The sequence below is a fragment of the Entelurus aequoreus genome, linkage group LG14 (assembly GCF_033978785.1).
Source record: "Entelurus aequoreus isolate RoL-2023_Sb linkage group LG14, RoL_Eaeq_v1.1, whole genome shotgun sequence".
Classification (NCBI taxonomy): domain Eukaryota; kingdom Metazoa; phylum Chordata; class Actinopteri; order Syngnathiformes; family Syngnathidae; genus Entelurus; species Entelurus aequoreus.
The window spans coordinates 27,345,292-27,361,211 of NC_084744.1; the positions used below are offsets into that span (position 1 = coordinate 27,345,292).

At 38.3% G+C, this 15,920-nt stretch overlaps 2 protein-coding genes across 2 annotated transcripts in view; both read left to right on the plus strand.

Moving 5' to 3' along the window:
* The window catches only part of LOC133665227 (zinc finger protein 135-like), a 37,771-nt gene extending 25,952 nt beyond the window's left edge, over positions 1-11,819 (plus strand). The window contains exons 4-6 of the mRNA XM_062070477.1: positions 1,776-1,989; positions 5,981-6,214; positions 9,978-11,819. Coding sequence (XP_061926461.1) covers positions 1,776-1,989; positions 5,981-6,214; positions 9,978-11,062 — 1,533 coding nt within the window. The 3' untranslated portion in view covers positions 11,063-11,819. The remainder of the gene's footprint in view (positions 1-1,775; positions 1,990-5,980; positions 6,215-9,977) is intronic.
* The window catches only part of LOC133664592 (oocyte zinc finger protein XlCOF6-like), a 225,970-nt gene that overhangs the window by 149,130 nt on the left and 60,920 nt on the right, over positions 1-15,920 (plus strand). The gene's annotated exons all lie outside the window — the stretch shown is intronic.

Consider the following 15,920-nt stretch of genomic DNA (forward strand, 5'->3'; position numbering starts at 1 on the left):
AAAAACGAATTTTTGTACACTGGATTTTTGCAATCTGAGTTTTAAAACACTACATTTTTTTCAAACACTGAATTTTTATACACTGTATTTTAAAACAGATATTTTTAAACACTGTTTTTCATAGATCATTTTTACATTTAATTTTTACACACTGAATTTCCAAACAACGATTTTTTTTTAAAACACCGATTTTTACACACTGAATTTCAAAACACTGATATTTTTTTTTAAACTGAATGAGATAGGCTCCAGCACCCCCTGCCACCCCAAAAGGGACAAGCAGTAGAAAATGGATGGATGGGTGGAATTTTTATACACTGAATTTTTACCCACTGGATTTTAAAACTCAGAATTTTTTTACACTGTGTTTTAAAACACTACGTTTTTAAAAACTGAATTTTTATACACTGGATTTTTGTAATCTGAGTTTTAAAACACAAACATTTTTCAAGCACTGAATTGTTATACACTGAATTTTAAAACCATTTTTGAAACACTGTTTTTATACACCAAATTTTAAAATATATATTTTTTATACACTGAATTTTAAAACATTGATTTTTTTTTTAAACACTGTTTTTTATACATCATATTTACACTGAATTTTTACACAGTAAATTTCAAAACACTGATTTTTTTCAAACACTGTTTTTATACACCAAATAAAAATGTTTTTTTTTTAAATTACACACTAGATTTTAAAACTCTGAATTTTTATAACCTGAGTTTTAAAACACTACATTTTTAAAAAACGAATTTTTGTATACCGGATTTTTACAATCTGAGTTTTAAAACACTACATTTTTTTCAAACACTGAATTTTTATACACCTGAATTTTAAAACAGATATTTTTAAACACTGTTTTGTATACACTACATTTTAAAACACATATTTTTTTATACACAACATTTTAAAACACTGATTTTTTTACACCCCAAATTTAAAAAATAAAACATTTTATAAACTGAGTTTTAAATGCAAAAACAGCAAGCAAGAAAGATGAGATTGATGTAAACATGAAGTTATCTAAGAGGGAAGGCAAAAGTATGATTGGACAGAGGGCTAGTCAGCAGTGGCAAATCATTTGGGAAAATGATGAAAAAGGAAGGCAGTTATTTTCTGTTCAGAACCTGGTCCGGGTTTCAAGATGGAGAGGGACTGTAAGGAAACAGCAGGTAATAATGATCATAATTAGGATTGGACATAACTATTTAAATGGTCAATAGTTTTTAATTGGGAAACACCCTGCAGGAATGTGTGAACAATGTCAAGTATTAGAAATAGTAAAACACGTTTTTTTGGAATGTACTAAATATAATATAGAAAGAGTGACTATGAGTGAACAAGTGAGGGTACTGGGACTTGTGGATAGGACGTTTTTGAACAATACTGCACTCAAGGAGAGATTGTCATGTCATTATAAAATGAAACTGAAGATGGCAGTAATGCAACACAGATGGATGCCAGCTGCCGTAAAACTGAAAAGAAGAGCGTCAAGTGTGCTAACTGTCGTGAAAGCACATCGACGGAGAAAGAAGTGTGCAGGACGTCAGTCTTATTATTTGTTCTCCAGTTCGAAATATTTACGTCGTATAAAATACATATTTGATTGTTTATCTAAGGATAAAGTCGTCTCAAGGCGCTAAAGCACTGTGCCGCTTCTCCTGCTATCTTTGCTTGTTAGTTAGCTTAGCTCGCTAGTTAGCTTAGCTTGTTAGCTGCTAACAGAAGACACAGAAGTTATCAACACATCGCTAAGTAGAGATCAAGTGTGAGAGTAAAGTGTTGTGATTGTGTGAAAATGTCTACATTACAAATGTTGAGAGCGTTGGTGGATCAGCGACTAACTGCTGCCGTTGAAGAAATATTTGTAGTGTTAGAAAGAACGATAGCAGAATACGAGGCGGAACTTTCTAGAACAAAAGAGGAGAACTATCAACTACTGGACGCTGTTTTCAAGAAACATCAAGTTGTGTTACACAGAACAGGTTTGTTTACTTCTTACTCTCACATGTTACCTAACTTTATATTTGATTAATAACAAGAAAATGACATTTGGAATATATAATATAATCACAATGACCAGTGGTCATTGCAGTAGTCTACTTTGTGTCGGTGCTAACTTTATTAGCAATAAATGCAAATTATGTTGCTAGCATGCACTTCTATTACCTTGATACCATCCATCCATCCATTTTCTACCACTTGTCCCTTTTTGGGGTTGCGGGGGGGTGCTGGAGCCTATCTCAGCTGCATTCGGGCGGACATATCATGGAAATTAAATCAGCTGATGCTTGTTATTACGAATACACTATTTACACAATTGTAAGCGATTATGCTCATTCAGTCAGACAAAAATGAATATTTAATGAAACAAATGTTAAATATTAAAAATGGCTTTAATATACTGTACACAAATTGAACATGCATCAATATTTTGTTTGTAATCGAATCATGAGGTACCCAAATACTCTCAAAAAAAAAAAAAAAAAAAAAAAAAAAAAATATATATATATATATATATATATATATATATATATATATATATATATATATATATATATATATACACTACCGTTCAAAAGTTTGGGGTCACCCAAACAATTTTGTGGAATAGCCTTCATTTCTAAGAACAAGAATAGACTGTCGAGTTTCAGATGAAAGTTCTTTTTTCTGGCCATTTTGAGCGTTTAATTGACCCCACAAATGTGATGCTCCAGAAACTCAATCTGCTCAAAGGAAGGTCAGTTTTGTAGCTTCTGTAACGAGCTAAACTGTTTTCAGATGTGTGAACATGATTGCACAAGGGTTTTCTAATCATCAATAAGCCTTCTGAGCCAATGAGCAAACACATTGTACCATTAGAACACTGGAGTGATAGTTGCTGGAAATGGGCCTCTATACACCTATGTAGATATTGCACCAAAAACCAGACATTTGCAGCTAGAATAGTCATTTACCACATTAGCAATGTATAGAGTGTATTTCTTTAAAGTTAAGACTAGTTTAAAGTTATCTTCATTGAAAAGTACAGTGCTTTTCCTTCAAAAATAAGGACATTTCAATGTGACCCCAAACTTTTGAACGGTAGTGTATATATATATATACACACACTATATTGCCAAAAGTATTTGGCCACCTGCCTTGACTCACATATGAACTTGAAGTGCCATCCCATGGAATTGTCCAAAATGTTTTTGTATCCTGGAGCATTCAAAGTTCCTTTCACTGGAACTAAAGGCCAAGCCCAACTCCTGAAAAAACAACCCCACACCATAATTCCTCCTCCACCAAATGTCCCACTCGGCACAATGCAGTCCGAAATGTAGCGTTCTCTTGGCAACTTCCAAACCCAGACTGGTCCATCAGATTGCCAGATGGAAAAAGATTAAATATTAAAGTACCAATAAGCGGGACTCATCAGTCCAGAGAAGGCGTCTCCACTGCTCTAGAGTCCAGTGGCGACGTGCTTCACACCACTGCATCCCACGCTTTGCATTGGACTTGGTGATGTATGGCTTAGATACAGCTGTCATTCCATGAAGCTCTCTGCGTACTGTACGTGGGCTAATTGGAAGGTCACATGAAGTTTGGAGCTCTGTAGCAACTGACTGTGCAGAAAGTCTTTGCACTATGCGCTTCAGCATGCGCTGACCTCTCTCTGTCAGTTAACGTGGCTTACCACTTTGTGGCTGAGTTGCTGTTGTTCCCAAACTCTTCACTTTTCTTATTATAGTTGACTTTGGAATATTTAGGAGCGAGGACATTTCACGACTGGATTCGTTGCACAGGTGGCATCCTATGACAGTTCCACGCTGGAAATCACTGAGAGCGGCCCATTCTTTCACAAGTGTTTGTAGAAACACTCTCCATGCCTAAGTGCTTGATTTTATAAGTGATTAGGACACCTGATTCTCATCATTTGGATGGGTGGCCTGATACTTTTGGCAATATAGTGTATATATATTCTCACGCCAGCACATTTCTTAAGGTGTGAGTGAGGTTCAACCAACATACTATCGCACGGCCACACTCGCTGGCACTTGTTACACGTGCTTCGCTGCACTTCTGTTGGTTTTCTGTTGGTTTTAAGAATGTCGCTTTCGCAGAAGGAAGAACGAGGAGAGGATATTGCGTGTAAAAGTAAAGCCAACTAATCACAGCTCTGCAGTCTTTGTCACCGTTGACGTGAGGTCGGACTACTTTGGAGGTGCACGTCAAGGTTGGCTGGTAGGTTGGTACTGGGAGGAGCGAGTTGGCGTCACTTGATGCTGCAGCACAATGAAACTTTTATACGTGCAGACTGACTTAACCTCTTAAGGCCCAAGCTGTTTGTTCACATGCTTTTTTTTTTATTTCTCTTTGCTATTTGGGCTTATTGGACCCTAATTACAATAAAAACTAAGAATCATCTTTTGATATGATGTACTTAGTCCAGGGGTCGGCAACCCGCAGCTCCGAAGCCGCATGCGGCTTTTTGACCACTCTGATGCGGCTCAGCTGCATACTTCCCGACCCTCCCGATTTTTCCGGAAGACTTCCGGATTTCAGTGCCTCTCCCGGAAATCTCCCGGGGAAAACATTCTCCGAATTTCACCCGGACAACAATATTGAGGGCGTGCCGTGATGGCACTGCCTTAAGCGTCTTTAACAACCTGTCGCCGCGTCCGCTTTTTCACCATACTATCTGCGCGCCGGCCCATCCCTAACTCTTCCGGGCTACATTATACACCCCTGCTACCACCAGACCCCGCCCCCCCCCCCAACCCCGCCCACCTCAACCGACGCATGGAGGGGGGGGTTGATGTGTGGGGGGGCGGGGTTTGGTGGTAGCGGGGTGTATAATGTAGCCCGGAAGAGTTAGGGATGCAAGGGATTCTGGGTATTTGTTATGTTGTGTTACGGTGCGGATGTTCTCCTGAAATGTGTTTGTCATTCTTGTTTGGTGTGGGTTCACAGTGTGGCGCCTATTAGTAAGCGTGTTAAAGTTGTTTATACGGCCACCCTCAGTGTGACCTGTATGGCTGTTGACCAAGTATGCCTTGCAGTCACTCATGTGTGTCTGCAGAAGCCGCATACAACATGTAACTGGGCTGGCACACTGTTTGTACAGGTTGTAGAGGGCGCTAAAGGCAGTGCCATCACGGCACACCCTTATTATTGTTGTTAGGGTGAAAATCAGCAGACATTCGAGAGAATAGTTGCCCTGAAATTCGTGAGTCTCCCGGAAAAATCGGGTGGGTTGGCAAGTATGACGCTGTCAAGCGCCATTCATATAAAACTCGCGGGCCGCACTAACATTACATTTTCACATTAAGGTGCGGGCCGCGTGTTTGAGACCCCTGGTTTATACATAGCACAAAGCAAAAAAAAACTTTGTATGCAGTGTTATTTCATTTTAAATTTCAAAAGAGTTTTGTGGCTCCCATTGTTTTCTTTAATTTGTGAAACGGGTCAAAATGGCTCTTTGAGTGGTAAAGGTTGCCGACCCCTGACTTAGTCCATAAGTACACAAACGTGTACTTCATGTTTAATGACATGCTAATTCTTATTTTTACACTTTTTTTTCCCAAATTCCATTATATGTTATACTCTACTGACACCACCAGATGGCAGTATAAGTGTCCACATAAGCGGCCATAAGACCCCAATTCAGTAGTGTACACAATTGTGGAAATAAGAGCTAAAAGGTGCTGTCCACGCATGTGGCCACTAAGCCTTTACAGTCATGACGATATTAAAATCCAAGCAGGAGGTTTTCTATACGTTATAAAAAGCTGTTACTCTTTATCAATAATTGCTGTAAATGTAGAAAACAAGATTATACACACAATTCATAATAATCAATAAATTATGATTATTCCATGTGTAGAAGAACATCACCGCAAAGTCTTTCAGTCCACTTGAAAAATATTATATTTGAGAGACTAAAAAATATTTGACACATCTGAGCTGAAGTTTGTTTGTGTTGTCTTGCAGACGTCCAGCAGATGAACGCTCGTCAAGAAGAACGTGCCCTTCAGCAGCAGGAGGATCCGCAGCCCCCCCACATTAAGGAGGAAGAGGAGGATCTCTGGGTCACTCAGGAGGGAGAGTGTCTTCCAGGGCAGGAGGAGGCGGATCTCACCAAGTTTCCACTGACTGTTGTCTCTGTGAAGACTGAAGACCGTGAAGACAAACCACCTGAGTCCTCACAGCTTCATCACAGTCCAAGTAAGCACAACATTCAGATGTCATCCAATATGTATGCTAAATAGTAAAAACTGCTAGTACAAGGCAGCTAACATTACAGGTAATAGTAGTCCTCTATTGTGTCAGGTTCAAACACTGATGACATCTATTAAAACAGACGAGAAGCAAGGAATCATGCAGAGACAGAGTTCAATTTGGCTCAATGTGGAGACACGTGTTTTGGGCTGTATTCTAGTTACAGATCCAAACTACGTTCTAAAAGTCCAGCCCGCGTGCTTCCTCTATTTATTTGGGAAGTCCCTGGTTACATCACTGAAGCTGTCGCTAAGGGAAGGGGGGGGGGGGGTAATCTCGACAGCTCCAGTTAGACACAATATATGATTATACAAAAATGCAAATGTGTTGACGCTGGTGATATCGCCCTGTCTCTGCTTTGTCTGCGTCCCGGTACCCGATGTTAGGACTTGGCAGTCAGCAGGCCAAGTCTGGACACAACACTGATACGAGATGGTTGGCAATCTTTTGGACAGATAGAAAAATACAGATAACTATAGCAACGGCCCTTAAGCATAAAGTTGTGTGATAATATATACATGATTATTCTAACAATTGTGCCTTTTTAAAATCACCAACATTACTCCATTTACTCGTAGTGACCTGTATATTAACCAAGTATTAGCAGCATTGTAATTGTAAGAGCTAACTTCGAGGAACTACTTTTAGTCAAACGGCTCCTTGCTCGCAGAGAGGTAAACTAGCTACTGAGCTTCTGCTGCATCGCCGCTGAGTTGGTAAAAGTTTGTTGTAGATTACAAATCATGCCTCACGCTTGTATCGGCGAAGGTGGTGGCCATAGACCGAGAAGTCGGTCAAATTAGTTTCAAACCCCAAGACGTCACTAGGAAGACACGGCAAGATGCTCATTTCTTCCTAGCTTCCTAGAGGAGTGAGGATTATGCTCAATATATCAGCTAAATGGAGAGAACATGTCTTGTTCTGAAAGATATAAACATCTCATCAGTCGGCATCCCGGTGAGAGCAGACATTGTACAGTAAGTGGTTGATTTTTTTTTAATGTTATCTTGTTTAGCATTTAACAATACTGCTACATGGATAGATAGATGGTACTTTATTGATTCCTTCAGGAGAGTTCCTTCAGGGAAATTAAAATGATGCTTAGTGTTTCACTAAAGCTGCATCTGTTTAGCAATCAGCTTCTAAAACTTGTAGCTCATCCTCCCAAAAATAAACGTTTCTGGATTATGATTTGTCTCAAAGTAGTCTTCGCTGTCTCTAACGAAGTCTGTCATGATTGTTGTTGTTGTTGAAGGGAAAAGTGAAGGTTGTGATGCGCTCAGTAAAAATCAAATCTGGTAATGCTTAAAATGACCAAAATACAGTAAATATTACATGCTGTCATTAAGGGAGTAACAATTCCTTTTAACGATTTGATTCGATTTGTAATTTGTTGTTGCCTATACGATTTATTATTATTTGATATTTTTTTTAGAAGAAGAAGAGTACGATCCGAAACGGTTCAGTGAGTTGAAATCGATTCAGTAACTTTTTATCCAAACAAATAAAGTAGTGTGAGTGTGAAATAAATAGACACTGAGTTTCCTTTTTTTCTGTTATTTCTTGTAAGGGAAAGTCCATGGACACACGAGGACTTTAAAAGCAAAAAACACAAGGATTTAAAGGCCTACTGAAAGCCACTACTACCGACCACGCAGTCTGATAGTTTATATATCAATGATGAAATCTTAACATTGCAACACATGCCAATACGGCCGGGTTAGATTAGTAAAGTGCAATTTTAAATTTCCCGCGAAAATATCCTGCTGAAAACGTCTCGGTATGATGACGTTTGCGCGTGACGTCACGGATTGTGCGGACAATTTGGGACACCATTGCGGCCAGCTATTAAGTCGTCTGTTTTCATCGCAAAATTCCACAATATTCTGGACATCTGTGTTGGTGAATCTTTTGCAATTTGTTTAATGAACAATGAAGACAGCAAAAAAGAAAGCTGTAGGTGGGATCGGTGTATTAGCGGCTGGCTACAACAACACAACCAGGAGGACTTTGAGTTGGATAGCAGACGCGGTACCGTGAGTACGCAGCTTTGGCTTCCAAACATTTGATCGCTTGCCCGTACGTGCGTGCCGCTATGTGCATGTCACGTACGTAACTTTGGGGAAATATATGTGCTGTATGAACTTTACATAGGTGAACGGTACTTTGGGCTGTGGGATTGAGTGTGTTGTGCGGGTGTTTGAGTTGTATTGGTGGGTTATATGGACGGGAGGGGGGAGGTGTTTGTTATGCGGATTAATTTGTGGCATATTAAATATAAGCCTGGTTGTGTTGTGGCTAATAGAGTATATATATGTCTTGTGTTTATTTACTGTTTTAGTCATTCCCAGCTGAAAATCAGGTCCCACCCGCCTCTCACAGCATCTTCCCTATCTGAATCACTTCCGCTGCCCTCTAATCCTTCACTCTCACTTTCCTCATCCACGAATCTTTCATCCTTGCTCAAATTAATGGGGTAATCGTCGCTCTCTCGGTCCGAATCGCTCTCGCTGCTGCTGGCCAAGATTGTAAACAATGTGCAGATGTGAGGAGCTCCACAACCTGTGACGTCACGCTACTTCCGGTACAGGCCAGGCTTTTTTATCAGCGACCAAAAGTTGCGAACTTTATCGTCGATGTTCTCTACTAAATCCTTTCAGCAAAAATATGGCAATATCGCGAAATGATCAAGTATGACACATAGAATGGACCTGCTATCCCCGTTTAAATAAGAAAATCTCATTTCAGTAGGCCTTTAAATCAGAACCCATGGTAGGAAAACCGTTTATATATTTAGTTGATATCCGCCATTCTGGGGTGTTTTGTCTGATATATAATTGTGATCAAAATTGAATCATTGGATGATTTTGAAAAGATGAAGTATCAGTATCAGCGTTGGTATGACTGATACTGCCCATGTAACTACTTGGTGTTGGATCCAAATTCTCAGTATCACCCAAAACTAATGCAAAGTATCAAACAGAAGAAAAAGTGTTTAGGACATTTTAACGGAAGTGTAGATAGAATCATAAATTAGCAAGTAGATTAGTAATAGTTTTGAGGAAATACTTCTGGAAATTGTGAAATATGTTACGGCATATTTCAGCAACTAAATTAGGAGGCTTTGTAGCTCGTTTTCAAATTATTTTATTAGTAATTATATATTAAATAATATCGCACAATGCATTTTAGGCCATGTTAAAAAGTACCAATGATTGTCACACACACACTTGGTGTGGCGAAATTATTCTCTGCATTTGACCCATCACCCTTGATCACCCCCTGAGAGGTGAGAGGAGCAGTGGGCAGCAGCGGTGGCCACGCCCGGGAATCATTTTTGGTGATTTAACCCCCAATTCCAACCCTTGATGCTAAGTGCCAAGCAGGGAGGTAATAGGTCCCATTTTTATAGTCTTTGGTATGACTCACAACCTACCGATCTCCCACTAGGCCACTGAGTAGGCCTATGGGTATGGGCCTATGAGTAGGATGTGGCCCATCCTTAGTAAAAAGTTCCCCCGCTGTAGCTTGTTTTTATTTTCCTGTGAGTAATGTTGTAAAGAGCAGCGTGTTTGTCTGCCACTGAGATTTCAAGGCAGTTCATACAATAACTTGTTTTGCTTAAGTACATGTAAACGTTCTGAATGCATCGTTTTACTGAGCAAAGCTGGATGTTTCTAAAATGTGTTTGTCTTCTTGTGTCCTGCAGACGTCTGTGAAGAACATTTTCTCCCTGAGCAACAGAAGTGGAGCTTCAAGATGGTGAAGGAGGAGCCACAGCCCTCCCACATTAAGGAGGAAGAGGAGGAACACATCATCAGTAAAATGGGAGAGAATCTTCAAGGACTGGAGGAGTTCCCAGTGTTTGTTGTGATTGTGAAGAGTGAAGATGATGAGGTCAAAGGTGAAAGTGAGGAGAAGAGAGAGGCGGAGCCTCCAAGCAGCAGCTCAACACAACACATGACAACCGAAGCTGATGGAGACCACTGTGGAGGATCACAAGCAGACAAGCTCTTAGCTCCACTATCAGATAGTGAGGACACAACGTCACACTCTCCTGACACTGATGATGAAGACTCTAAATATGATAAGACATGTCACACTGACAACACACACTTTAAATGTTCTCACTGTCACAAAACCTTTCATGGCCGTTATTGTCTGAACAGACACAAGAGAACACACACAGGAGAAAAACCTTTTTCATGTTCAATCTGCGGTAAAGATTTTACTGTAAGGCACCATTTGAAAGAACACATGAGAATACACACTGGAGAAAAACCTTTTTCATGTTCAATCTGCGGTAAAGATTTTACTCAAAGGCCAAATTTGAAAACACACATGAAAACACACACTGGAGAAAAACCTTTTTCATGTTCAACCTGCGGTAAAGATTTTACTCAATGGCAAAATTTGAAAACACACATAAGAATACATACTGGAGAAAAACCTTTTTCCTGCTCAGAATGTGGTAAAAGTTTTGTATTAAATCAAAGTTTAAAAGTACACATGAGAACACACACTGGAGAAAAACATTTTATATGTTTAGTGTGTGGTAAAAGTTTTATAGAAAGACAGCAATTAAAATCACACACGAGAACACACACTGGTGAAAAACCATACTCCTGTTCAAGCTGTGACAAAAGCTTTCGTCACCTAACCACTCTTACAGTACACATGAGAAGACACACAGGAGAGAAAGTGTTGAGTTGCAGTGTGTGTGGTGAACGATTCTCTTATAAGTACCAGTGTAAGAAACACAAGTGTGCTGGTGAGAACAGCAGCAGCAAATGAAGATCCAGGATTTGAAATAAACTGTCAATACTTTAACTTTGACGTTCTAACAACATCAGCACATATAACATGTGTGACATTGTTGTTGTGTGTTTAACACAATCTTGGTAATATGATTCTAACATTTATAGATTAGACACTTCAGATTAGTGCTTTTATTTCAGTCAAGTACATGAGTTAATATACACATTTGTGTACTTTAAAATGAACAGAACAATTTGACTGAAAGGGTGAGAATAAACAATACATAAAATATGTTACATACAATAAACATTGTATGTGTTAGTTCATTCATAATTCACTTTTATACTTATTCATAATAGTGTTTTTATATAAGTTTTTTGAAATAATGAAGTGTTACATGTTTTAATTTTCTAATTGTAGATGATTCCACAGATGAACTCCTTTATATGATATACATATTTGTTTTACATTTGTTCATACCTTTGCTTTTGAGTACACATAAATCCCTCTTAGTTCATATTTACTGGTTCACATCTGAAACATCTTCTGGACCACTTCTGGAAGCATATTATTATTTACTTTATACATCATTTGAGCAGTTGTCTTTTATACAATTTTAAAATGTGTGACTTTATGAATCATTTGTTGGGTCTCTATAATCCATTCTATTAATTATCTTTATTACTCTCTTTTGTAATATGAATGTTGTTGTGTGATTGTTTTATATGTATGTATGTCCCCAGACCTTTATGCCATAAACAATGTATGCTTCAACTGAAGTTGGGTACAATAATTGTAGTTAATATTTGTAAGTATGTATTTTATTCTAGTTAGTATTGCACTCCATTTTTTTTAAATATTTTCTTTATATGACTTACATGTAGTGTCCAGCCTACTTCATCATCTATATTAACTCCTAAAAATGTGATTACCTGTATTCCTTTCATTTCAATATTTACCATCATAATTTGTGTTTTACATTTTTACAATATCCAAAAACGATATATTTAGTTTTATTGAAGTTTAGTGACAGTTTATTGATGTGCAGCCATCTTGTTATGGTCAAGTTCTCTCTGGATAAAATAAGATGAGAGTTAAATCAAGCGGTAATGAAGGTGAAGAATGGAAGATTATTATATACATCATTATATATAATTACACTCAGTAGTGACCACTAAAGACACTTTCATCCTGTTCATTTGAGCAAAGAAAAAGAGTAAAGTGTAATATTCTAAACAATAGAAGAATATTAATATCAGCAGTCAATATTCCAACATTGTGAAGCTGAGCTATGGTAAAAAAAACATATTCAGTTTTAAAGGCTTTATGAGAGTGATGTAATTATCAGAATCAGAAATACTTTATTAATCCCAGAGGGGAAATTAAAATTTTCAGCACTGTTATAAACCTGTGAGTATTCAATGTAATAATATATTATATTAATACCATAATAAAGTGGTACGTTTGGGGATGTGTAATATTGTTTGTATGAACATCCTGAATGTTTTTGTGCTAGAATTGTTTGAATTAGTAGAGAGTGCAGTAATGATAATAATGGTTTGTTTGAAGCCTGTTTATGAATAATTAAAGATAATTAAAATACCAAAATGGAGCTTACATCCTCAATGAGCTGAACTCCAGCAGTAAAGATGAGATAAATAATGTGGAAAGGTCAGAAGTCAAATGTTTCTTCAGGTAATACATGGAGCCTCTGCTGCCACCCAGCGGCCGTTGGAAAGGATGCATACATTTTGTTTTGACGTCCTTAAAGGCCTACTGAAATGATTTTTTTTTTTATTTAAACGGGGATAGCAGATCCATTCTATGTGTCATACTTGATCATTTCGCGATATTGCCATATTTTTGCTGAAAGGATTTAGTAGAGAACATCGACGATAAAGTTCGCAACTTTTGGTCGCTGATAAAAAAAGCCTTGCCTGTACCGGAAGTAGCGTGACGTCGCAGGTTGAAAGGCTCCTCACATTTCCCCATTGTTTACACCAGCAGCGAGAGCGATTCGGACCGAGAAAGCGACGATTACCCCATTAATTTGAGCCAAGATGAAAGATTCGTGAATGAGGAACGTGAGAGTGAAGGACGCATCTTTTTTCGCTCTGACCGTAACTTAGGTACAAGCTGGCTCATTGGATTCCACACTCTCTCCTTTTTCTATTGTGGATCACAGATTTGTATTTTAAACCACCTCGGATACTATATCCTCTTGAAAATGAGAGTCGAGAACGCGAAATGGACATTCACAGTGACATTTATCTCCACGGCAATACATCGGCGAAGCACTTTAGCTACGGAGCTAACGTGATAGCATCGTGCTTGAATACAGATAGAAACAAAATAAATAAACCCCTGACTGGAAGAATAGACAGAAAATCTACAATACTATTAAACCATGGACCTATAACCACACGGTTAATGCTTTCCAGCTTGGCGAAGCTTAACAATGCTGTTGCTAACGACGCCATTGAAGCTAACTTAGCAACGGGACCTCACAGAGCTATGATAAAAACATTAGCGCTCCACCTACGCCAGCCAGCCCTCATCTGCTCATCAACACCCGTGCTCACCTGCGTTCCAGCGATCGACGGAAGGACGAAGGACTTCACCCGATCATCCGTGCGGTCGGCGGCTAGCGTCGGATAGCGCGTCTGCTATCCAAGTCAAAGTCCTCCTGGTTGTGTTGCTACAGCCAGCCGCTAATACACCGATCCCACCTACAACTTTCTTCTTTGCAGTCTTCATTGTTCATTAAACAAATTGCAAAATATTCACCAACACAGATGTCCAGAATACTGTGGAATTTTGAGATGAAAACAGAGCTTTTTTGTATGGGATTCAATGGTGTCCGAATACTTCCGTTTAACTAGTGACGTTACACGCATACGTCATCATACATAGACGTTTTCAACCGGAAGTTTAGCGGGAAATTTAAAATTGCACTTTATAAGTTAACCCGGCCGTATTGGCATGTGTTGCAATGTTAAGATTTCATCATTGATATATAAACTATCAGACTGCGTGGTCGGTAGTAGTGGCTTTCAGTAGGCCTTTAAAGCTGCTTTTTAATTTCTGTCCTGTTTGTGTCCAAGTCTGTAGTGTGGGCCATAGGACAGAAGGAGGACATTCTGTTAATAGCCTGTGGAGGGCAGCAATACACCTAAGATGTTCTACTAGTCTGCTGGAAATAGAAAGAAGAATAAGGAGGAAAAAGCAAGAGCTGGAAGGACGGAGGAGGATTGGAAGCGGAAGTGAACCAAGGAGCGGTGGCTGACAGTGAGAGTGTCTTAATCTTTTTGGCGGTTGAGCATAAACTGATTTGTGAGTGGATGGAGATGGAAGGGGATAAGGAGGGGATGTATGAGGAAGGTATGGACATGGATAGGACTAGAGGGGAGAGAGGAAAGAAGGGGAGTGGAGGTCATGAAGGAAAGTGGAGTGCTAAAAGAGTACATGAAGAGGATGAAGGAATAGAAAAGAGGAAAAAGATTATGGAAGATAACTGCAAGATCATATATACATTTAAGTCAGATCAAGACATGAAGGATTTTAGTTTGATGACACTGGTTAAGGGGTTAAAAAAGGACGTTGGAGAGGTGGAGATGGCGATCGTGCTCAGGGACAGACGGCTTTTGCAAATGAAACTGCAGGATTTGAAATAAACCGTCAGGACTTTAATTTTGACTTTCTAACAACATCAGCACATATAACATGTGTGACATTGTTGTTTGTGTAACAATCTTTTTAATATGCTTCTAAGTTTACTGTATAGATTAGATATTTTATATTAGTGTTTTTTTCAGTCAAGTACATGCATTAATATGCAACATTGTGTACTTTTATTAAAAACTGAACAGAACAATTTGACTGAAAAGGTGAGAGTAAACAGTACAAGACATATTTTACATGTTATGTGTATATATATTCATCAGACAATTTTAGACTTATTCATAATAGTGTTTTTATAGGTGCTGGAAATATTTAAGTGTGACATATTTTTATTTGTAATTGTTAATAATCCCATAGATTAGCACCTTTATATGATATACATATGTACTGGTTCACATCTGAAACATCTTCTGGACCACTTCAGGAAGCATATTATTATTTACTTTATACATCATTTGTCTTTTATACAATTTTAAAATGTGTGACTTTATGAATCATTTATCTTTATTACTCTCTTTTGTAATATGATGATTGTGTTATAATTGTTTTATGTATATGCCCCCAGACCTATATGCAATATAAAAGTGAGAGAAAATGGCTGAATTGTTTGTGGAAGGATGGTTTTGTTTTTACAAACTTACATTTGTGGATTTAAAAAAAAAATCCCCATTATTGTGTTTTAAACATTTTTTTATGTTTTTGTTTTCTTTTAAACATCCCCAAAACATTATCAATATCAATCAAAGTTTGGAGTGTCAGGCAAAAGCCAATATTGTACATCATCCCACAGAGATTTGCTTTGCATACATTCATAAAATAAACTGTTTATTTTGTTTCCCTATCACAGAACGAACAATTGTCTTCAATTGCAAAACAACATCCTGAAAATGATTTTAAGTGGTATTGATTGATTGATTGAGACTTTTATTAGTAGGTTGCACAGTGAGGTACATATTCCGTACAATTGACCACTAAATGGTAACACCCGAATAAGTTTTTCAACTTGTTTAAGTCGGGGTCCACTTAAATTGATTCATGATACAGATATATACTATCATATATACTATCATCATAATACAGTCATCACACAAGATAATCACATTGAATTATTTACATTATTTACAATCAGGGGTGTGGAGGGGGGGCGGGGGGGATATGGACATCAAGTAGTGGACAGAGAGAGAGAGAGAGAGAGAGAGACACAGAGAGAGAG